This window comes from Dromaius novaehollandiae, chromosome 4 (genome assembly GCF_036370855.1).
Source record: "Dromaius novaehollandiae isolate bDroNov1 chromosome 4, bDroNov1.hap1, whole genome shotgun sequence".
Lineage (NCBI taxonomy): Eukaryota > Metazoa > Chordata > Aves > Casuariiformes > Dromaiidae > Dromaius > Dromaius novaehollandiae.
The window spans coordinates 61,759,873-61,784,469 of record NC_088101.1 but is presented as its reverse complement, the minus strand read 5'-3'; the positions used below and the strand labels follow the sequence as shown (position 1 = coordinate 61,784,469).

The window sequence follows — 24,597 nt, the reverse complement described above, 5'->3', positions numbered from 1 at the left end:
AACCCTACTCCTGGGTTGAAGCCCTGGCATGGGCACAGCACACCAGGCGAGCCCTGAGGAAGGGCTCCTCAGGGGAGAATTCTTTTTGCACCCTTTAGTTTCTTTCAGTAAATATTGGTCTATTAAATAGATGCAGGAGAGAAAAATGTAAGGAGTGAGAGAAGACCAGCTTTGATTTTGATTATAGAAGATAGGCGAATGCTTGTATGTCTTGATTCACAGAGATAGGAAGTTGCTTGTACTTAAGGGAACGGGAGGATCAAACATCAGTTTTCAGAGAGGTGTTGTCTAGCTTCCTTTCGCCTTGCTTAGCTGTGTTAACAAAGCTAAAGAAAAGGATATGGTGCTCACATGCAACAGCAACTTCCATCAGTTTTGAAGATGGTTAAATGTTGAGTGGGAAATTTGAGGTAAGACCCTTGAAATATAAGACAGAGAATGGGATGAAGCCTTTGAAAGGATCACTATCTGCATTAGCTTGGAACCCAAATTTCACTTTTCAGTTCTGCGTGAAACTCATGAAATGCAAGTTTACTACCTGGAAAAAGGAATGAGGGACCAGAATTCCTCTGTCTTAAGAGGAATTACTACTGAAAGGCTGTCCTAGGATAAAATACCACATTGCAAGAAAATACCCTCTTGTTTGCTGTCTTTTCCTGTGCTGCCTTGAAGATGTTCCCTTTCCCTTTGGTAGTAAATATTAAGCAATGCTTAAATGAAACAAATGTTATTACAAACTGCTGTATCACTTTCGAAGATATAAAGCAAGTCTAATTTTTCACATGTGTAAGAACAAAGAAAAAGGAAATGAGAGACATCTTTTATTTTAAATTTACATTTTAAAGGGGAACCCTCTAAGGCAGTACAAATTAGGTACCTGAACTCTTGTTGTTGTACTTGGATTCTTGTTGTGTCTCTCCTCTGATCAGGCCCTCTATGTAAGTGTTAACATATATTTTTTTTAATAAGTGATAACTTTTTTTTGGTTTGTTTGAACTGAGCGTTATAGTTGTGTCCTAAACTGCTCCTACTCTATCTGCATGTAAAAGGTTAATGGAAGAGATGTTGTTTAACCCTCCCTTTCAGCTAGTCTTAGACTCGGCTTGATCAGAGCAATATACCACCCACAGGGTGCTTGGCAAAGGACCTCACTGCTTCTTCTGGTTAGGCCTGCTTGGTGCTTGTGCATTTTGATATGCCACCCATTCTGTGCCTTCCCTTCTATTCTTGGGACTGATTTCTTTGGTATTAATCAGTGGTATTAACGAACTTTGGTCTCCAATTGGTTTGATACAGTGGGTTTGGGATAGATGGAAATTCATTCCAAAAGTACAGCAGCTTTCCAAGAGCTCTATAGGCTTGGCAGACTTGGCAGTCCTTTCTGGATCATCAGTGATGTTCTGGCTAGGACTTGGTGGGTTTTGGAACGTGTTAAGACTAATCCTTTTTTCTTGAAGGTCAGGAAGCTAGTCTCTCCCAGGAACAGTCTTCCTGATGCTATGGATTGGAAAGCTAGCTTGTGTGTTTTCTTCAGTTTTCTTCTGTCAGGAGATTATATTAAAATTACTTGCTTCTCTGCTTCTAATTTTGGATTATCCTTTAGAAAAAGATCCTTCTTTCCATAAGTTCAATAAATATTTCAGTTGTCAGCTACTTTGGTTTTACGTCCTTTGCAAGAAGACTTTAGTTTTTCATTCGCATTACTACAAGGTTTTTAGAAGATTTAAATAGACTTTTTCTGCTGTATCACTGACCCTGTTCCCAAATGGGAACTAAATTTAGTATTAACTTTTCTAATGGGAGAACCCTTTGAAACATTAGGAAACCTGTTTCCCCCCTTCATTTTTCTGCAGACTGCCTTGTGTTTGGAGTGGCAATTATACCTGCTAGATGAGTGGGAGAGCTTAAGAGTTTTTAAGGGCAAAGGGTTTTCTAGGATTTCCCCAACATTGTGATGTAAGTTCATGTCAGATTTTTCTCTTGAGTCAGGTAATTAATCTGCTGGTGTGTATGTGTTTTTTCCCCTCAACTTCCTACATCTGCACCAGAAGCTGCTTTTATACACTTCAGGTGTTGAAGCATTCTTGGAGAAGGGGTTTTGTGTTCACAGAGCAAGGTCATATAGAATGACCTGCAGTTTTCCAAGGGACTTCATGCTGCAACACACAGAATTTCTCCCTGGAGAGGTGTTCATATATGAACTTATCAGGAAATAACTGACCCAGAGCCTTTAATTTAACTAGGCTCTGCTCTAGGAGCAGTCAAGCACCATCACTGGGGTTGCTTTGCTGTATCAATAACTGAGATTTATAAGATAGTTATCTGGATCTGTATTCACACTTTCCTCTTGCTGAAGCACCTGGGGACCGTTTACAGTCACCCACAGTTTAAGTGAATATAAAGTAAGTGCCAGGTAAGGAATGATGAGTTCTTTGTGTTCCTTTTTGAGATATCATCCACGTATCATGTTCACAAATCTTCTTCTTGCATGTTTTCTGCTGAGCCCCATCACTTGGTTTTTGCGATTTTGCAAGGACAGGCTTGCCTCTCCCTTTCATGGCCACCCAAGGCTCTAGAGCAGGAGGGGTTTGGGGCACCTGTGAATCCTCTGAGAGTAGAGAAGAGCCCTAACAATGCATAGGTAACACCTGCAGCACAAGTGCATACACATGTGGTAGCTTTGGCAGATAAGCAGCCCATTTTTGTTTTACCCCAAATGTCATGCCTCTCTGAGTAGGAATACTCCTTCTGGTGTGCTTACCTGCCTGGTGCTGGAGTAGCGAGGGCTGGCTGCTCCCTAAGGAATGGGGATAATGCCAGGATGATGCCTCCCAGCAGGGCCTCACCAGCCAGGCCCTGTCCCACTGCTTCCGAGGGAGCCAGGCAGCCCCAGCAGGGTCTGGATCGTTGGGATAAGGTAGGTCTGTGTGCATGCCAGGAAGCTGGTCCGCGGGTCAGGATCACGTCCAGTGATGATTAGGCAGGCTGAGGCCGGACTGGGGCCGGAGCCAGCACTGCTGCGGTGTCATGGGGCAGGGGCTGAGGGCTCCGGGCTGGGCAGAGTCGGGGAGGCCCAGTCTCAGGTCAGTCCGTATTCATCTTCCTGTCTATATTTATCTTCCTTTCCAGGTGAGAATCTGAATGTTTAAATAGAAGCTTTTGTTTGTCTATTTTTTTGGTTTTGTTTTTAGGAGCTGAGCCTTGGCTTTGATAGCAGCAGCACAGCACCACCACTGTCGAGCAGGAATGTGGTTGTTGGCCTGTGAAACCTCCCAAGTCAGTACTGATTTTGTGTCCCCGTGCATGCCATGTGATACAGGAATGGCAAAGCTATGAAAACAGACCATTGTTAAGGCAGCAAATTAAGGACTCTGAAATGAGGAGAGAGAGAACAGACGCTGCTCTGCAAACGTACCTTGGTCTCCTCGTGCCTGGGATCCCCCCTTCTCCTATCCCACGCTGCTGTTGCCTGATGCCCAGCCTCCTGCAGGGCATGGTGCTCCTTCCTGAGCACTAATTCTCACAAAAAAAACCCTGAGAAAAGAAGTGGAATCATCCCCGTTTCACAGGTGAAGAACTCGGGCACAGTCTTCAGTCTTTTTCCCTTTGGAAGCCTGCTTTGCCTCCGGAGCAGCCACTTCTGCCGAGGTGAATGAAACGTGGCTCCCGCTAGGGAACAGCAGTTGGTTGTCGCGGTGCATCAGCACAGGGAAGCAGAGCTAAGGTGCAGACAACGTGGATTCTTGCATAACTGAACTTTTGAGGGCTTGATATTCTAACTTCAGTAATCTTGTTTTAGCAGAAAGGTTTTTATAATGTAAGCTTCCTGGAGCTTTATGCAAGTGAGGTAAAAAAATAAATTTCTTCATACCCATGGGATTCAACAGCTGACTTGGACCTTAAAGGTCCACCTCAGGGACATCTGCTACTGGATTGAATACATAAACGACATTAGTGGTTGGCCGTGCTTCTCAGAGCGGAACCATTTTTTATCGTGGGGCATCGTAATGGAGCAGGAACATGGTTAAACCATATCTGCCTTGCCGGTAGGTTTAACAGGTATTTAGTAGAGAAGCGATAAGATGCAACATTACTGAATTACACTCCCAAACTGTGCTGCCTGTGCCCTTCCAGTTTTTCCCAGGCGTGGTCTCCTCCACCCCAGGGACTGCTTCCCTATCTCTTCTCTTTGCCTGCCCAGCCCCAGCCTCTTCCTCTCACACTTCTCAGCCTCTCAGCAGACTCCACTGTTAGACCTAATCTCTCTGGGGATCACCAAACCTTTCCAAGCTTCACAAAACCAATTCCTGCTTCTAGTTCCTTCCATGCCTAAGCTCTCGCCTCTTTCTCTCCTGGGGAACAGCATGCAGAAGCTGTAAGAGACTGAAGGATGTTACTGAGGCCGAAGTAGAGATGCTAAAACTGCAGTCACTACAAAACGAGTGTGAGTTATGATTTTTTTTTTTTTCTTCTCCAAAGGTGTGTACTCTGGTTGAGTAAGGAAAGTTTTGGGTAGAAAAGGCTTGTTCCTGCCTCTGAATCCACGTCCTTCTGATTTTTTAAGTTATTGCCCAAAAGTATGTGAAGTCAGAGCTTTTCAAAGAAAAGTTCATTATATATTTTTAAAGGGATAAACATTTTTTTTCTTTTAACCTCAGCCTCAGCGAACATTTGTCGCTGTAGAAGCCATAATTCCTTTACAAACTATTTGGAGTCAGGATTTTTTAAAGCATTTAAGGGAACAGGAGACATTCAGTTATCACTTAATTTTGAATTAAACTGGCATTTAAATTTCGCCACCTGAAAATCCAGGTCTTAAGATTGCAGATGGGTACTTTGAGTGTTTTTTTCTATCTAACAAGCATACAAATACACAAATGTTGTTTTACGTTGAGGTGAAAATGATATATTTACACTGGAATTCTCATAATCTTTCACTGCACTTGGCAGTAATTCATAGCAAAGAAGCATTTAATGAAAAACAATGCCCTGGCCTTTTATATGAATCTAAGTGTAAATACATTTATATTTACTGCAAATTGTGACTATTGTCACACTGGCATAATGATGTGTGTAGAGAACAAGAGACACAGCTTTAACCAGAGACTAACTTTTATTGTGCATTGTTATGCAACAGAACAAATGGAACTGGAAGTATGTGGTAATAAAACCAATATTCAAATTAGAATTAACACTGGAAATAGTAAACTTGGTAACAAATGTCTTTAATTAAAAAATATTGACTGTTTAAAAAATTCTCTAAGATTTTATATTTTTAAAGAAATGTGTGTTGCCACATAGAAAACAATTCACACATCCTATAGAAATTGTCACAAAAACTTTACTAATCTATATTACACTATGCACTTTTTTGTACAATATCTGGTATAGGTCTATCCCTAACCTGTATTTACTCTACACAGTACAATCATCATTAGAAAGTATTCATAGAATTAACTACACCATAACAATAAAAATATCAGGATTAATGGTTTTTTAATCACAGTTTCTCCACAAATATTTGTCATAGAAAATATAGCAAAGGCATGTTGGCACAGATGGGCGTGCGGTACTGCTACACAAAGTTTGAGAGAAGGCAGATACATAAATGACAGTAAGATTAAAGAGTGTGGAAGGATAAGACAAGAATCTCTTCTCCTGGGACTTTCTGGAGTGACATGACAGATAGCAGCTTCCTTCTGTTCCAAGCCTTCCACGCACATACAGCAGCGTGAATGGATATGGTGACTTACAAAGCACCGTGCTTAAATACAGGTATCTCGCTGTGCAAGGGCTTACGTGCTATCTATTACTTCAGGTCCCATAGCGTTATACCTAACCTCTTGCGGACATACCGACACTTCAGTGTGTATGGTTTTATAATTCCTCGTGTGCAAACTAATCAGAAAAAGCAGTTGTGAAAAGTTTTATAAACAAAATGGCTCAGGTCAAGAGGCCGTGGTAGCAGTTTAAAACAAAACAAAACAAGAAATGTTGTTGCACTCTATTATTTTGAAAGCAAATGTGAACAGAAAAGATGAGTTCCTGTCTTCTAATGCCTGTCTGTGACTGCTATTCATGTCACTGGTGATTGCACACAAGCAGCTGAGAGCAAAATTTTGTTTATAAAGAAAGGTCCAAACCTGTGAAGCCATTTCTAGTGCTAAAGTGGCTTTCAGGATCAAAATATACATTTGGTTATCTTGCACAGTATGAGAGTGCAGAATTGTGAGTGGTACCAGGAGGCTGGTGACACTTTTTTACACTAAAAATAAAGCTAGACTTACTAGTTATTTCAGCAAAGTCCTTAGATTATTGAGAGAGGTCCAGTAATTCTGTTCTGTGACTATTTAAAATGAAGTGTTTTTATTTTTAATCTCATACGATTAAATATTTGAAAGAAACCATCACAATGTTTACAAAAATACAGCATGATACATACGGCTGTGGACAAATTTACAGTATAATGTGGACTCACACATTCTGACATGTTTTACCAAGTAGTTCTGGCAAGTGTCACCACATTAAACATACACCAGCAAGACTTACACCATCTGAGCAATGTAACATCTTCTATTATAGTTCTTTTAAAAAAGTGCAAGTTCAACACTGAAAAGCTACTATAAGATATCTGTACTGTGACATTTTTGTACACTGAGTTTCTTCCCAGTAGGCCACTACATGCCACTGACCTTTTAGATGAAATCGCCTCCTGACTGTAGTGAGGGGTTCTGCTCAAAGCCTGCTGGCCTGGTAAGGTCTAATGGGACTAGATTGCGTATTCACTTTTAGGAAGTAAATGAGAGACTTAAAAAATAAAATGAAGAAAAACACCCACTGAATTAAGAGGTATTGGACATTTAAGGGCCTAAAGCATATATTGGCTTGGTTAGATCACAGCTGCGGTGGTGCCTGCTGGAGCCTGTGTCCTGAAGCTCCCTGCAGGTCCTGGCCGGCGGACGTGGGAGGGATGGCCCGGGATGGCCCGGCCCGGCCCGGCTCTGCTGGGGCAATGTGCCAAAGCCTGCGGGAGGCCGTGCCCCACGTAGACTGGCAGCGAGAGACCATCCACAACAGTAGGCAAAGAGGAGACAGATGACAGGAAGAAATTATCGTGTGGGTATGCTGGCACTTGAGAGACTGCCTCAGCCCTTCCTCCATGGTCAGGCAGGAGTTACAGCAGCACTTCGTGCCAGAAGGCCCCTCCTGATCCTTAAGGAAAGGGTTGGGTGTACCTTTCCCTGCCCAGCACAAGGGGAGAAGGTCTGGAAGCAGAGGGGAGCGGTGAAAAGGAGCAATTAGTAGCTTCCCTAACAGCTGGCACAAGGCGGATAGGAGAGCTGGGGCGTATGAGACACGTTCAGGAGAATCAACGTTGATGAGGTAGCACTAGAGATGATCAAATGTAGAGTGAATTCTCTTTCCAAAAATCAGTTCCCTGTATCTGTCAGTAAGAAAATGCTGCCTCAAAAAGAGCTGATTCAGGCTTTGAAGTATGCCAGCACTGGCCTGAGTGACCTGACAAAGGTAGAAGGATTGAAACATCCTGACACTGAAAAGAAAGGGTATTGTTTCTTTGGCATTGCGTGTTTCTAGAGTGTATCAATTTTTTCAAACTTCTGGAGTGACAATGGGCTCTTAAGCCTTTGAAGTTAAAAATTTTCAGTGGACTGATTTTTTTTTAAGTTGCTATCTGCTTCCAATACTATATTCTGTTGAGAATTGGCTTCAGTTCTAGCACAAATTCTTTTTTGTTGGTTTTTACAGCTCTCAGTCAGTCTGTATCCTATGTTTACCTGCCTTACAACCAAAAGGCTAAATTAGGCTCTTCTTACACAACCCCTCCCTGAGTTGCCCCATGGAGCATCCGACTATTAGGACCAGCACATTGCCTGATCTCTTATTTCAAGGAACGGGTACAAAATACAAATGAAAGCAGGAACAAGAAAAGGCAATTTAAAACCTCTAAAGCTAAGTAGTACGGTTGCAGAATAGGAACAGACAAAGCAGAACCTATCTTCTGAAATAGTAATTTATTTTTTAGCAATTTTTTTTAATGAAAACTGTCATGATTAACTCTAATATTCTAGAAATCTAGATAAATATAGTGTCTATCTGATATACAAAGCTTTTTTTTTTCTGTTAGAAGGGTCTGTTATTGTTTTGAGTCTTTGAAGGATTCAGCCGTCAACGAGCGCTGCTGTTTTAGGCAGGAAGCTTAATTTCCTGGCATAGTTGGCTAAAGGAATTCCCTGAATTTTCCATCTTGTGTGGTATTTTAAGGTAACATTTATAATTATGCTACTTTCTGTTATGAAATGGGAGACCACTTCTTTTTTGTCACAAGCATGCAGACTTGTTCTTATATCTCATACTCAGGGAAAGCAAACAGCATCTGGTTGCTGTGTCCAAGAGTCCAGATCTGGGCTTGTTATCAGTAGGCAGGCATGAGGGCGGCTGTTGTTTCTTTAGAAATTTTTGTAATTATTTTAATATCACCTTTCCTCTAGAACTATATGAAACGAAATTGTAGTTTCCCTTTAAAGGGGTTATGAAGGATTTGCAAATAATAGGCACTAAGAAGTCCCATAGGGTAGGTTTTGAAATGGGTTTCTTTCTGTTAACTGGGACATGATAGGATGGAGAAGCTGGAATGTGTGCTGTGTGTGTTCAGACATGCTTTGGACTCTTAAATGACTTCAGGGTACGTTCAACAAATAGTCTTTTCTAAATTAACTGGTTGCTACTGTGGTATGAGTTTCCTCTTACTGCCATCAATCGCCAGATCCGTCTTGCATACCTCTATTGAAGACTTCATCCTGTGATCCGGGATGGTCAGTCCCTTCATAATATGAGTTCCCATTGTGAAGGAAAGTCCCCACTGCACGCCCTTGCCGAGCGTGTCCTACTGCATCACTGAATACCTTGTTTATTTGCTCTTCAGATGGCATCCACCAGTCTGGGTTGGAAGTACAGTGCATTCTAATGAACTCTGCAGGAAAACATGCAAGGATGAAAAAAAAACAACCAGCTTGTCTTTGCAGCATCCGTTGTTCCCCAGATATCAAAAGTTTATGGGAAGTAAGAAACAAGGCATTATTGTTCTACTTATGCAGAAGTAAAGCCTTATGGGAAATGCCATGATAATGCTAGCTGGACCTATTTTATTTCTGTGCAAGTGTATTTTTCCCCATGCAATGTATATTGCTGTAACTGAGCTAATTGTGATGCACACGACCAGGAGATAAAATCCTTTCTTGCGGAAATAAAAAGAAATAATTCTAGGTGATCACTACAATTCAGGGTGTGCAATACCTGGAGAAGTTAATATGAAACAGGGGATGTATTTCATTTGAAACCTGCAGTGTGTTTGTACCTTATCGTGATTACTTTCCTGTATCTTTATGGTCTCCCTCTGCTGGCTGCTTGAACATCTGCAGACTGTAGTAGCCTTATGATGTGCCTGAAAATGTCATTACTATTATTCCAGTTTGGTGCTCTTTTCTGTTTGGAATATCTTTCATTTTAAGTCCTACTTTTTTCATCTCTCTGAATATGACACCTATTTTTCAAAGACTAAACTGGCCTTAGAAATAGCTAAATGAGATGAGAGGTCTAATTTGTCCTTTTGGAGCCAAGCAGTAGTTTTCAATGCACAAGAAAATGAATTGTACTACATGTAATTTGGCTATTTAAGTAGCTACTGCTTGCATGTATAGCTATTTGTACTAAAGGATGTATAGCTATTTGGACAAGAGGATTACATTTTTCATAATTTCTTCTCAGATTTTTGACATGCAATATACTAAACTTGCAGAAGGTGCCTGACCAATTCTGGAGATATAAATGCTAGTCATAGCTCAAAAATAGGCATATTTGGACTTTGAAATGTCCAAATATGATTTTAAATGAGGGCATCTTATTAGATATATTAGATGTGCTGTATCTTATATGGAACTTGAGCTTCTTATTTATTCTATAACATTAGTTATTCTCTCATGTGGTATTGGGTCTCCCAGGATATTTTTGAATTCTATTTTCTACTGTTGACAAGCCAACAGCACAATAAGTGGCGTTAAGTAACTTCACTGCTGTCACAACATCTTGAGACCAGGGAATACTGTGCTTTAACGTGAGTTACCATGCCTGCAAGGTATCTCATCTGTTGGACAATTAGGACATGATTTTTGTATAGCTCCTCTAGCAGTGTATCTGCAAAAGTGATAGCTATCTTGGTTTTAGATTCATTTCCTTGTACATCTGCACAGGCAGTGGTAATTTCTAGCTTGTTATGTTCATGTGAGGCTTCACAGACTGGTGCTTTTCTCAAAGAAATAGCTGCTATGTAAAGGAGCATTGCTGTAATTTACGCGTGCCAGGCTGCTTTAAAGCAGCTCCAGACATCAGTCAGTGGTAGGAATACATTTAAAATGTTTATAGAAGTTTAATCTACTCTGAGTGTGCAGAGAGAAGCAGTTTGTGCTTCCTGCTATGGTGCGAAGGCGTAATTGGACGTGCTGGGAATTAGTCAGACACAAGTTACCTGGGCTTGCACATGGGCAGGAGCTGGTGTCACACTCCTGGCATGGCAGCAAGTGTAGTGTTCCCACCCAGACACACAAGCCCGCAGGGACAGCTATCTGTTTTGTGCTCCTAACTGGTTCATAGACAATGAACATTTTGGCTTCCTCTTTAAGCTTCCAAAAATTAAGGAAATTGGCCTTTCCCTTTCTCCCCACAGAGCGCTCCACACATTCACTATGTTTAGTACCTCAAAAAGGAGAGCAGCAGTAAGCAAAAGATCATCTACAGGTGGCTTTACCGTTAGTGTTGGTGGGAAGCTGGGGGAAGAAAGGGGAATGAAAGAGTATTAACTCTGTGCTCATGTATAAATTATTAGAAGAAATGTAAAGCCATTTAGTAAATGGTTAATACACTTGTATTAGCCTTTAGTTTCCAGGAGAACTTCTGAGACCCTGAATCTTGTTCCAGACCTCTGTGCAGTACGATGTGTGCAATGTACCTTCCCTTCTATTAAGCTCTGATAAAGTATCATATAACAGGTTAACAGCTGTGGAGGCTCCTGTGTAGTAAAACAAAACAAAACAAAAATCTTGCCTTAATTCATCTGTATGTAAAAACTGAGTTCATTACCTGCTTGCATCAATATACCACAGCTAAAAGTCTAATCTACATGGCTTTGCTGAATACTTCTAATCCAAATGAGCAGAGGCTCAGCCTTATGTGTAACCCTTTTGGATTTCTGTTAGATGAATACAAATGTTTCTATCACCAACTGACCAAAATTTAGGTTTTTCATTACACTGCTTAGTAAAAACAAACTTGAAGTCAGTTCAACCTAAATTGTATTTATGTGCTTATAAAAATACTATGAATTTTGGCTTAATTAAAGAAATGCTAACCATATGCATCTATGAAATGCAGGCACTGATACAAAAAGAATGTTTTTAGCTGGGCTTTGAAAAGTAATATTTTGTATGTCGCATTATAAAGCCCAATAACAAGCCTTCCTATGAATTTTAGGAAGCCAAAGTGTGAACTGCCATAATAGATGAGACCCTTTCTCTCTTTAGCCCAGCATCCTCACTCTTTGTCACTGTGAAATGCTTGCAAACTCCCCCTCCTTTTGTTGTTAAACATGCAGGAAAGTTGTTCGCTATTTTTCTCACTTAATGCTGCATCAGTGCTCCAAAAAAGAAATTACATCCTTGACAATGTATTTGCGTACACTTTCTATCTAATTAACCTGTAGATGTTCTTGGCTGTAGCAAATGTTCAAACCTATTTTGAAACTTGGTAAGCTTTTGGCTCCAATGATGCATTGTGGCCTTGATGTCATATACTAACTATACTTTAGGCTAAAAATATTCCTTGGGTTCATTTTGTTGTATATCAGTGTCAAAGACTGTCACCCTGTTGTTTTCTTATAAAAAAGAGTAATCAAGATCCTGATTAACCTTCTGGGTGTTTCATGCCTACTAGTATCATGTGCTCTTGTATTTGTCCCCTCTCTTAAATCAGCAGCCGTGGTTTTTTTTTCCTGTCCTTATATAAATATAAATATACATGTATATACACACACACATATATATGTGTGTGGAAGGTTTCTGGCTGCTTGTCCTTTGCCTCTGAAACCCCTCCTAGTTCTGTGACTGTGAGCCAAACGCCTCTACTGAGCCAGAGCCAATGTGGTGAAATGAGATCACATATGGTGGACACTGAGCGAAAAGATGCAGTACCTCTGAGACATGTTACTTTTACGGGATCCAGAGGACGTCTTTCAGGACCTGTCTCTCCTGACTGCACTGACCTTTTCCTTTTTCCAAGGCCGCATGAGTACTTAAGCTCATCGGTTGTGAAAACAAATCTGATGAGATAGCGAAGTAGCCGTCTTCCGTCTTTCTTTGAAGAATTTACAGCCTCATCCCACTGTTTACTAGTGATGTAGACAGGATAGTTGTTCAGCAACTGCTTGCTCCCCTGAAAAAGTGAAATATTTCCATTGCATATTTTACAAGGCAAGTAAGAAAAGATGTCAGTCGTAATAAAAAATATGCTTTTTAACTAGCTGAGATACTGACAGTGAAACACACACTGTAGTCAATAAGCAATTGCTCTTACAGAGAATGAGTACTTTTAAAACTACATTTCCATTTTCCATACCAGAATTTGGTGAGGTACAAGGAATGCATTTTGAGAGAGTGGTTATTTATAATTTGCACTTTAACAGGTAGGTTAAAAGTGTTAAGAACTAGTGGCTAGAGATACTGTTTAAATATAACCTTTTTTCTTAATGTATTAAAATGTATAAAAAAGATCTTTGAAGAGAGTGATCAAACGGATCATTTCATGGCAGCTGACGCTTTACTTCAGAGATGACTTTTTTGCTCTATTTTTATTATAAATTTATTACTTCTGTAGAATACACCTGAAACTTGACAGCAGTTACGTTACTGTGAAAAATATAAAGCAAATAAATAAAGCAACTATGAAAACCTAAAAGCTTCATTACTATTAATGAATGTCATATTAACTCAAATTATAGCTTTACACAAATGCCACTATGTCAGCTGGAAACAAATTTTACTTTTAACCTTCATAATTTGTGTGCTTCAATATTCCAACATTAAATGAGTGCTGTGGGACTAATTACAGGGATTCCTGTAACCTACACACATTTATAAGCCCTCCTTAGTCAACTGTACCTAAGCAGTATTACTTTAATTCTTGCTGCTGATAAAATACTGTAGCTCAGGACAAGTCAATTAACCTAAGATGGTACTGTTAATATTCTTATTCTCAAGTAATTAAAATACACACACACACAAAAAAGCCCACACCCTCCTAGAGACTCATTCACTTTTACAGCTACTCGTTCATTGAAACGCACATCTGGAGGCCCGACTAGTAAAAGCTTCCTACAGCGAATAGCTCAGGCCGGGGTTAACCAGGAACAAATGGCGTGAGCACCGCCTGACGTTCGGCCGAGGCAGGCGGCTGTATGCCGCGCGTGTGGTCAGCTGCTGCGAAGTCATCCTCTTGGTTTCCAGATCTTCACTATCTGAAGACTGTTTTAAGGAGTACCCTTGCTGTTCTTCATATGCTTATGAAAGCATTCTGGGAGACAGCTTAGGAGCATCTTTCATGAAGTTTTTCCTCAGGTATTTGCTTTTAATTTTTTGCAAGTTTGATAAATACCTGGAAGGCTGAATTTAGCCGAGGCTGTGAGGGGGCTGTTAGAGAATTGGCTCATATGACTTAAGATGTCACTGCCTCTCCCCTAGGGTGTTAGCATTGCTGTGATCTTCTGCTTCTTTTTGCCTCAGTGCCAAGCTAGCTGGCTTGGTTTAAATTGCTGGCAAAGGCAGCTGTAAGCAAAGACCAAACTCTGCCAAGGTAGCCAAAATATAAAGGATGAGATGGGCTGTGTCCAGCTGATGTGACCCTCTCCTCCACCCAAAATCTCTCAACCCTTCATTCCCCCTGTTGCTTTTAAGTCCAAGTGTTATAATCCCCAAGGGAAAGACCCTTTACCTACAGTCGAACCCTCTTATGATTTGAGAGTTTCTCTTCACGCTACATTTGTCATCTCTCTCTGATGTCTAAGGGACAGGGTGAGTTCCTCTCTCTGCAATCATGACACAACAAGCTGCTTTAAATTATGCCAGGTAAGTATGTCCTTGTGAAGGCAATAATGCAGCTGAGGAGCTCTGCTGCGGAAAGGATGTTCTCCTTCATCCAGCTCAACTCTTCCTCCCCTGTGAACCTGGTGAAGCAGGTGCTACAGAAAGCTCTTTGGTAGTATTATGCTCTTATGCTGAAGCAGTATTTCTTTGGCTTGCTCCATCAAAGTGGTAACACACAGTACTGTCTGATCCCCATGTTGTCATTTACTTTTTTCAGCAGCTTGCTCAGCATCACTTCTATCTAAAGCTAATAATTTTCCCACCATGGATTTCTGAAGCCTACTTTTTTCCCCCTATTAAAAGAAAAAATCTAGCAAAGCAAGAACCTTTCTTATGGACACCAATACAAGGTGCAAACTCTGGCTAACTCTTGAGACTCCTCATCCTGCTCTTGAGCCCTGCTAGGTGGGACTGGACTTCTCTCGTGCAATGCAATGCTAGTTTGTAATTGCACAGTGTGAGGCTACAGGCTTGCTTATGTGTGTTAGGGATGGATGTTCATATGTGGCTTTGCTAAGTAGCAAGTTATCCTAAAAAGCTACTCTTGTGTTTAAGTGTATTGTATTAATGGAGATACGGTCTTTTAAATCTAGTGTAGAAGGCCCTACATGCAAATTTCATGAGGGCTCACATTACTATTAACTGGGGAGATGGTAATAAATTTTGTGTAATTTCCTCAGCCCAAAGTTTATTATACTTCTCTCTCACTCCCATTGAAATTTAGGATATTTTCCCTTGTTCTTCTCCAAAGGTATGATATAGCGTTATGATGCTCTGTTAAACAATTACTGTGTTTCTGCTGCAGATACACTTTCATTGCTTCCTGTGAAAGTAAAGCACTTCTGGGCAAAAGATTCTTAGCAAATATCTCATGCGGTTTGATGTGTGTCCAACTGTCATTAAACTAAAACAAACAAAAACCTTATGGAAAGGAAATAAGCTGATCCTGAAAGAACTGAAGTACAAATGTGTTCATGCTTATATTTGTATATGATTAAGCTTATGAATAAAAGATTAACATCTTAGTATGTGTTTAATTGAATAAAAAATGTTGTCACATCATGACAAGCTATTCCATGTGGGACCTTACAGAACAGCCTCATTTCTGTAGTGCTTGAAAATTTTCATTACGCAAAAGAGCATAGAAACGGAAAATGAAAGCTTGGAATACATTTGAGTGGTAACAGCTAATGATACATATATATTATATTTTATATATATATATATATATATATATATATATATATATATATATATATATATATATGAATCTGCACAGGATAAAACTGAATGGAGAAGCAAAGGGAGGCAAATCCTGAACTGCTGCAAAGTGTCTTCAGTGAAGCTCTAGCAAACTGGGCTATGTGAGACTTGTATTGCATACAATTTAGGTGAGGAGCAGTGCAAGGTTAGACTAGACCCATATCTTCCCTCTTGTGATTTTCTTTGCCTAAATAATGGCCAGTGACATGTATACACTAAACATTTGAAAACATGCATGGTAAGCGCCTCAAATACAGACAGTCAAGCAAGAAAAGTCTCAATGCTGACAGCCACTTCAGTTGGGGCATTTTTACAGGTCTGGATAGAAACACACTGGCGCAAAATTGACATGAGTTGCACTACAGCTGCTATCTAAATCTATGCATCTATCTGCTAGATAAGGGGAAGACTTAAATTTCCAGCTTTTTCACTGCAGCACTTTCAAAAGTAACATAATTACAAAAATCTCCAAATTCTTTATTAAGCATTAACTGTCAATGCCCCTCCAAAGACTATCGCAAGTCTGTATTATGGGTCTGGCTGTAAAATGAAGCAAATGTGTATTTCAGTTTTAACCACTGCAATAGACAGTATGAGCCTGGATTAGACAACGTGAGGCTCCACGCAAAGGTAGAGGCAGGCCCCCTTTCTTCCCTCCCAAGCGACCGGGCCTCCTCGCCCTGCGACCCCAGCCGGACCCTCGGCGCTGCGCTGCCTTCCTCCTCCCTGCCCGCGGTTCGCAGCCCCTCACCCCGGCCGTTCCCGCCCCGTTTGCAGCCAGCACGCGGCTACCGCGACCGAGCTAACTGGGCGCTTGCAGGGCCCACACATGAGCTCATCTCCCAGCCCCATGGAGGACCTTCCCCAGACCAGCCCTAGTCTAAAGGCCACCTGTAAAAGTGATGTTTCTGGGGAAAGATGAGAGAAAAATTATCCAGAGCAACACGAGTGCAGTTGGAGGGCATTATGCATTGCTCAATAAAGTCATCTTAGGTTAAGTTAGTGATAATTCTCTTCCATTCGGAGCATCACTCTACCTAGGAATGACAGCTTCATAAAGATTTTACATAGTTTTACTAAATATATTCTTCAGGCACCTACTGATTTATTTGCCTACATGTTTCCAATGAATTTTCAAACATAAAGATAGGTAGCTTGTCTTCACTGTATACTACCTCAGTCGGATGGTCTGTTGGCTGTGGTATCATAAGTTGGTTGTGATGCTGAAGTACAGTCTTCAAATAATCTAAAACAGTCTGGCAGGGCACTGCATGAAACAAATTGCAATTACTGTATATTAGCTATCTAGCACAAAATAGAACAACAATATTAAATCAAGCAGTGTTCTTCAGGATCTGTTTGGTATTTCTCTGAGATTTATTTCAAATAGGAAATATTCCTCATTTTGTTTTGTGCAGTCATTTCATTCAATAAACGTACAACAGATGTTGTATTCCTATGCTGAGAACTCTGACATTGCTTTTATTTTCTGCCCACTAGTTTTCAAAGGTTTTTCTAGTTTGAAATGATAATGATTACAAATACAAATTAGGTCAGCAGTACTGATGATAAAAAAATCTGTAAATGCCATAAACAGCCCAAACCATACAAAGGAGAAAACATTTCTTAGACCTAAATCATGCACTGATTAACATGTAAATATGCTCAAATGTTTTCGAAACTATAGTCTGATTAACTACACTGAATAGATTTAATGATTCATATACTTTCATGTCTTTTCCCTCCCTCCCCCCAAATTTGTTACAAAACTAGGTGTTAGGCAAATTGTTTTATTTCTCTTGCTCTTGTCCTCCCCCCCTCCATTCCCATCACTCTCCTCCTTTTCAGTAGTGGCACCAACATCCTATTCCCTTCTGCCGAGGTGATAGGTTAATTAGGGCTGATTCAATTACGGGTCTCTCTTAAGCAGATGCTGCCACATCCCTGATTAACTCTGGAGCATTTCTGAGATACAGTACTTTTCTCCTGAGCCTGAAACATAGTAGGAGAATTAAACAGATATTAATGCAACATTAAGATTGACTTTTGACTAAACAAGCATCATTTTTAAGGTACCTTGTCAGTCTCACAGTTTCTAAGAGTTGTTTTAGTAAAATATTAGAGATCTTCCTAGCTTCAGCTAAAAATCCAGAAAAAATATTTCAGTGTTCCTTCTTTCTTATTTTTTTGGTATTCAGCCTTTACAGCTGTAAAAATCTAGTATTTTTGGGCTGTTTTTGTCTTCAGCTGGCAATCAAAAGGAAAGCACTCAAATCACTGAAAATGTATTAAGGTAGGATATTAATTTGCTCTTCCCCAGATACTTGCACTGTTTCCTGGGCGTTCATAGTGTGCAGTAACCACAACCCTGTCCAGGCACTTTACTCTATTTTGCACATGGACTATGCAATGTTACGTTTAGGAGTCCGGATATGGAAGTCAGCGCAGAGTGCCTGATATGGATAAATTCATATGTCATTTCATCACATGCTGACTTTTCTGTAAAGACCATCAGTGTATTTACCCCTGCTTCATTTGATATATACTTTACCATATGAGGTTATAAGGTGGTGTGTTAGATAAAAGTTAGCATTTCGAGTGACTGGCACCTGCTTAATTTCTCCAGTGACTTCACTGCTTATTGCTAGGCCAGTGCAGCGCCTCAGAAGTGTGGTTGCTACACAGTGACAGCGCAGAAGTACATAAGCAGGGGAGCGTGGATGATATTTTTGTAGGAAAAAAAGCGCTTTTAAGTGCCATCAGATGGTTTTAGAAAACGTTTCAATTCTGAAAAAGTCAGAAGGGCCGTCAAGCTTCCTAATCTCACCAACATATTCTATAACCTGCTTGTAATGAGAACTGCGTATTTAGCATACAGCAGAAATCAAAAAAAAAAAATCAATACAAGTTCCTAGGTGGAATAAAAGAGAAAAATGTGATAACCTCAGAAAATGTTTTAGTGCACTGGACATTTGGAGGAGGTGTGTGCATCATGAAAGGATTTGGCTTTTTTTCCAATTTTATATACAGGAAAGGTCACGGGGGAAGAAGAAAAAAATGTTTTTTCCATGTGGATGGTCTGAGGGATGAGACCATATTTTGGGAACCTTTTCTCACACTTTGTTCAGCACAACCAAGTCTCTGGTCAGTATCCTGCACTGTCTGACTGTCAAAGGGGACTGGATGAACTTGCCTGGGGAGCCTCATCTGAGAAGGATGGGGATTCAGCTGACAAAGGCTGATCTTCTTCAGCACATGGTGCTCATCATAATGATGACGATAGGGATAAACTATACCAGTGCTATCCAAGCTTCTGCTGAAAATAAAATACTGACTGAGGGCATAGACTGGGCAGCAAGAAAAAGCTCTGTTCAATGATCCTGCTGAATAGCACCAAGTTGGAGGTGCAGCATCCCAGTAGTTATGTGAGCGCAAGTGGAAATTGTGCCCTATGCAAAATATACCAATTTTGTATGCGTTTGCTGTCTGATATGGCCAACATAAGATTAAACTGGGAATGTCCATGCACAGGTTACTCTATTAGTCTAGTTTCCAGGGAAGAGGCTCATGGATGACTAAGGCTCAGTGTCCTGGGCAACTTCAGAGTTCCTGTGCTGAGGTGTGGATAAATTCCTGGTCAGGTGGAAGTTAGCGCAGGCAACCCCGATCTCCTGGTACCTTTTTGGAGGTGAAAGTAATGATGGAAACGGGCCAGGACAGGTGACTGTACTATTACCTGAAAGAAAAGATGTCTGATACTTGCACACGGAGGATAGCTGAGTGTTTCTCAAGTATCCCTTTCCTGCTGTTGGAAATCACTGCCCTGTCTAAATATGTCACTTTTTATTTAGCAAGTTTATTGGGCACATAATTGCCAAAGCATCAGCAACACCTGGAAGCTTGGGAGTTCTTTGGTCTTCATGAACCTGGGTTCAAAACAGTCTGTGAAGTTTGTATTTGCTTTTCTGGTGATCTCTACTACAAAAGTCCCTGCTGATATTCTGATAGCTGTCAGCCATCTTTGGTACCATTACCTGCAATTATGTGGTGCGATGTGAGGCCCTGAAAGAGCACAGAATACAATGTGTCATAAATTTCCAGTTCTAGGATCTGATCTTACAGCAGGGTGATCTTTTACCCGCTATTGGAAATTTCACCACAGACTTTTCAAAAGTATATTTACCTATGTTCTTCCAAAGGGAAGGGGCACAAGCAAGAAGACAACAGGAAACTATTGTGTCCACAGCACATGAAGAAGCACAGCTCTACTTTGATTGTATCCAGACGATAAAATGCTGGTGGTTTCTCACTACTGGCCAGAAATATGAAGGTACCAAAAGGTAGCTCAAGCTTATCAACACTTCCTCTTCATTAAAGCAGTAATGTTTCAGGCACAAAAATGTATGATTTTGATATCATTCTAATCATTGGAGCATATTTTGAGGACTTTTAACTCATAAAACCTGCATACCTCATACAAACTATTGGGTACAAATAACCTCAGGCTTTCAAAGAACAGACACTATTTGCAAAGTTAGACTTCTTGGATTGCTGTATCAACAGAACCCTAAAGGAAATCACCAAAAAGGCCCAAGGCCTGAGCGCCGAAACTTTACTTTTGCATCTATGTCCGTCTTCTGGTTCTGCAAATGCTCTCTTTGCTGAGACATAAGAGCAACTGTTTCCTCCAAAGTCTGTAGCAGATACAACCTTTTAAGAGTCTATGGCTCCCAAATGGGAGTGCGAATAATCATTTAAACCTACTTTCTTATTTATTTTGCTTTGATGTGATCGCTAGAGAGTTAAGAAGATCATAACCTAAAGAGCTGATTCTCTGCATGCTTATGCATCTATGCATGTCAATGACACTAACAACAAGGATCCCTGCTTGCTGTAACCAATGGAAAAGATGCTAATGTAGAAATAATAGTTGCTTGCTATGATTTAACAGAAAGCCTGAGGGCAGGTAGTAATTTTCCTGCCCATTAAGAAGAAGTTTCCATGGTCTTTATTCTCTAATTGAGAGTGTAAATGTCAGTGACTTGGAGAAGGCAATGACAGTGGCAAAGTCATCTGGCCCACAGGAAGTGAAAAAGGGGATCTGTGAGTAAGCTAAGCAGAGAGAACGAGGTGATACAGAACATTTTGTATGCTGGGGGAAAGCTGGTCAAGTGCAGATGCTAAGCAGTGAATAAACAGGACATGCATAAGAGGTGGCAGGTCTTCATCGCTTATTGATCAAAGATTTAAGACTTCATTGTTATTCTAGGCAGGAAACTTTGTTAACATATGCTGTAACAAGTGCTTCTTTGGCATAGCTTGTCATAGTTTTCTCTGTGGAGTATCATAATTTCTAATAAGTAGTTGAACGGTGCCAAACTGTGCTGATTACTAACGCCAGGGTGTGATCTGCTAGCCTGTCCTGCACTGTACAGCACCAAAAGATTAAATCCTCCTTGCACCAGACTCTATCAACCAGGAAAACTCAAGTCGTCATTTTCCAGTGACGCAGGCTCTACCCTTTAGTGCGTTTAGTGCGTACTATTCCTCCCTTAAAAATGTCAGCCTCATTTCTAGTCTGCACGTGTATCATTTCATTTTCGTGGATGACAAATACAAAAAGGCCTGTTACATACTCATAGTCAGTGGTCAAATCATCTCTCAGTCTTCTCTTTGTTAAGCCAAACAATTTAATTCCGCTCTCTTTCTAGGCAAGTTTCCCAGTCCATTGCAACTTTCTGTGGTTCTCAGCTGAACATTTCTGAGTTTAACACTAACCCTCCTGAGCTGCTTGGCTTCTGCGTGGGCATCTGCATCCAGTGAGAGGCCTGTCAGTGCTAAAAGCAGAGTCCCTACACCCACCTATGGGTTTGTGCATCCAAATGTCACACCAGCCTTTTTGGCCACACGGTGCAGCAATATTCAGCCAGACATCCACCACATCTTCCAAATCTTTCTCTGCTTCCAGTGGCTGAAACTAAGTAAAGACTACGGTCTTTGTGCCTAAATATATGGTATTACACTGGGTTGTTTTAAAGGCACAGTGTTTGAGTCTATAACCTGTCATCTTCCTCACTCACTGCTAGCTCTAGCAGCTCTAAACTCTTAGTAATGATTTTATATTTTCTCCCAGGACACAGATGAAAATATTAAAAACATAGGCTACAAAGAGCTCCACAAAGGATCCCTCTAGAAATTCAGCTGCCTCATGACAATTTCCTATTTACACGTGTTTTTTCATTTTTATCACTCTTTGTTCCTGTTCATAACGTTATGTAACACCTTGAATACCTCCACAATACTTTCATCAACCAAACTTTTCATCTCATCAAAACGATAATTTGGCAAGACGTTGACTGGTACTAACTCCATTATTTTCTTTTAATACTCTGTTACTGAATCCTGGATAAGCTGTGCAGTTATTTTTCTGGGATCAGTATCAGGTCAGCAGGCCTACAATTGTCTGGGCCATCTCATGTGTCCTTTAAAAAAATTGATACAATATTTGCACTTCTCAAGCTTCTGGAGCATGCCAAATATTCCAAAACTTAATGAATATCACAGTTAGGGCCCTCTCCCTCTACTTCCATTTTTGTTTTAGCTCCTGAAGTGAGTTGTCCACATCTCATGATCTTTAAAACACCACGTGTTGGTAGCAGCTGCCTGATGTTCTTGAGAAGATGTCGATGAGCACTTGGTGATGCAAAGCTGGTGTGCCTAAGCAGTTACCACGGTGGCTCTCTGGGAGCTGGCAGTCTCTGAAAGAGCAACTGCCCATGAAGTGGCTCTTGAACTGTTTTGTCTCACAGCCTGAACTGTATTGGCCTGAACTGAAATCAGCATCTATTCGCCATTTCTAAAAACAGTGGCAATTTTGGTGCTGACTCACAAGTTCTTTAGCTGCCCCTCTGCCTCAGACTGTTCCATAGTATGGACAAAACCTACCATTTCCATCTAGTAATGGACCAATATCATCATTAGGACTCCTTCTATTTTCTTTAAGTGGCCCGGGAAAGAACACCCCCAATCAATCCTAACGCTGCTGCCCGCAGAATGCTCCAGATGATTTTTCGCTCCCATATTAATTTTTACAGCTCCTACCTCCTGATTTTTATTGATTTCTATCAATGTCCCCTTTCCTCCACTTGGTATATTTCTAGTTGTTCTTCGCCTTCCCTCTAAGCTCATTGTTTTTATAACCAGCCCGGTTCCTTTTCTCCTAGACATCCTTTTTGGGCCTTCAATAAAATGTTTTTAAATGTTTCTCAATTATCATCTACTTTTATTTTCTTTATTAATTTCAGCTCTGAAATTAATATTGTTTTTGATTTTATGAAACCAACTTTTTATAAAGTACCAAGAATATTTGTATTATTAGTTTGGGCTGAACTCTTTTTGCTCATTATAAAAGTAACACAGTCATGATCACTTGCACTGATCTCTGCCAAAATGAGTACTCTTATTTATCCCCCCCCCAACAAGGCCTTCAGTGCAGTACACGCAACGTCTGTCTCTGCTGGTGTAACAGAGCGCTACGAGGAGATACTCGAGCTTGCTCTGAAGAAGGTACCCATGAAACTGCACTGACCCCGGAGGGGCTCCTCGGGTGCCGGGCAGCCCTGGCGAGGTGGGCTTGCGTGCCTGCAGCCAGGCCGGCCTCCCTGCCGGCGGCCACCCACCGCAGCCCGCGGTGCCCCCGGCTTGGCCCCCAGGAAGCAGCCACCGAGGAAGCTGGTTATCCTGGTCACGGATGGGATTTTGTGCTCGCAACTGACACCAGCCAGTATTCCTCCTCGTGTCTCACCTGCCAGAGCACTAACCCCTCGGCATTCAAGACCACTTGCTCATGAACGGGTAGCGAGGAGGAGAAGTGGGAAGTGTGTGCACATAGCCCCATCCCACTCAGACTGACGGCTGTTAGTTAAGGCTCGCCCAGCACTGCTGGGTGTCCTCCCTCGCTTGACCTTGAGCAATTCTTCACTCAAGTTCATCTTAGGGCCATTCTGAACTGATGCTTGGCTGTCAAAAAGATGTAACAAATAATACAGAACCTGCTGATGAACTAGGTGGTAGTGCGAATTTCTTACAATATAAACTGAGACCCTGCTCTGCCTGAGGTTTGGACAAGTGTGCAGAATAGCATGGCTTGTATCATTTTAGCTCGTGCACTGATTTATTTCAATAGTGAGTAGAAAGCTCGCTAAAGCTGCATGGACAGCCTGTGAAGGGAAGTTTTTGGAGTGTGGTGAGGTGGAAAAAAGAGAGGAGCAAGGAGAGATGAGGGTTAGTAAAGAATAACTGATCTAAGCATTCAAGACCTGACAAATTCAGATTTTTGTAATTTGATGGTAAAACAAAAGCAGCACACATCTTTAGGGAGAGCAGCCAGCAGAAAGCCAAGAGCAGGGGAGTCAACACTACATGCAAAAGTGCAAAAAAGATTGGCTAAATTGACCTACAATGCCTGCCAAAAGCAGAGAGGGAAAAAAAGACAGCAAAATATCCCTTTATTTTTAAAATGTCCATCTTAGTTGTGCTTTCCAGGTGGAATGCAAAACCTTTTTACTTCTGTAAACCTGTACCTGAAAACCATTCCCTTTCTTTTCCCTTAATTTCCTTGTGCAAAACTTTTCTTCCAGGAAGAAGAATGTGCCCCTTCCGTATGCCCCTGCACTATAAACCTCTGCCTAAACAGTAATAGAAGGAAAAAAAGACAAAAGAAGGCAGCTGTGCATTTCCCTCATTTAAGGTACGCTGCCACATGCTCCTGTGGCTTTTATTTCTGTCCATGTTTCTTCATGTTCCTTCTACTCAGTGGAAGCTGCCTCTCCTCGTCCTTTAAGCCTCACTTTCATTGCAAAGACTTCAGGATGGGGACCTCACCTGCAAAACTCTGCATACATCTATATTCCTAATAAATAATAATGAAATGAAGGAGTCTACGATGAGCAGGGGCAGTAGTTTGTGTCACTAAAATGCTAACTGCTGACCTGTAAAACACAAACTGAACTTGCAACAGATTTCTCCAGGGCTTCATCAGTCTTGCTAGGTTGAATCAGAATTTTCCACAAAATTCCCAATAGCTTTTGTTTCCCAAGGTATTTAACGAAAACTTTCCCACACAAAT

General features: G+C 41.0%; 1 protein-coding gene across 2 annotated transcripts in view; it reads right to left on the bottom strand.

The window, feature by feature from the left end:
* Positions 1-5,103: 5,103 nt before the first annotated feature.
* The window catches only part of BEND4 (BEN domain containing 4), a 34,088-nt gene continuing 14,594 nt past the window's right edge, over positions 5,104-24,597 (bottom strand). The window contains exons 3-5 of one of the 2 annotated variants that reach the window (XM_064511211.1): positions 16,646-16,737; positions 12,261-12,501; positions 5,104-8,992 (exon numbers count right to left, since the gene is read on the bottom strand). In XM_064511211.1, coding sequence (XP_064367281.1) covers positions 8,775-8,992; positions 12,261-12,501; positions 16,646-16,737 — 551 coding nt within the window. In that variant the 3' untranslated portion in view covers positions 5,104-8,774. The remainder of the gene's footprint in view (positions 8,993-12,260; positions 12,502-16,645; positions 16,738-24,597) is intronic. The other variant, XM_064511212.1, reaches the window with a different exon arrangement.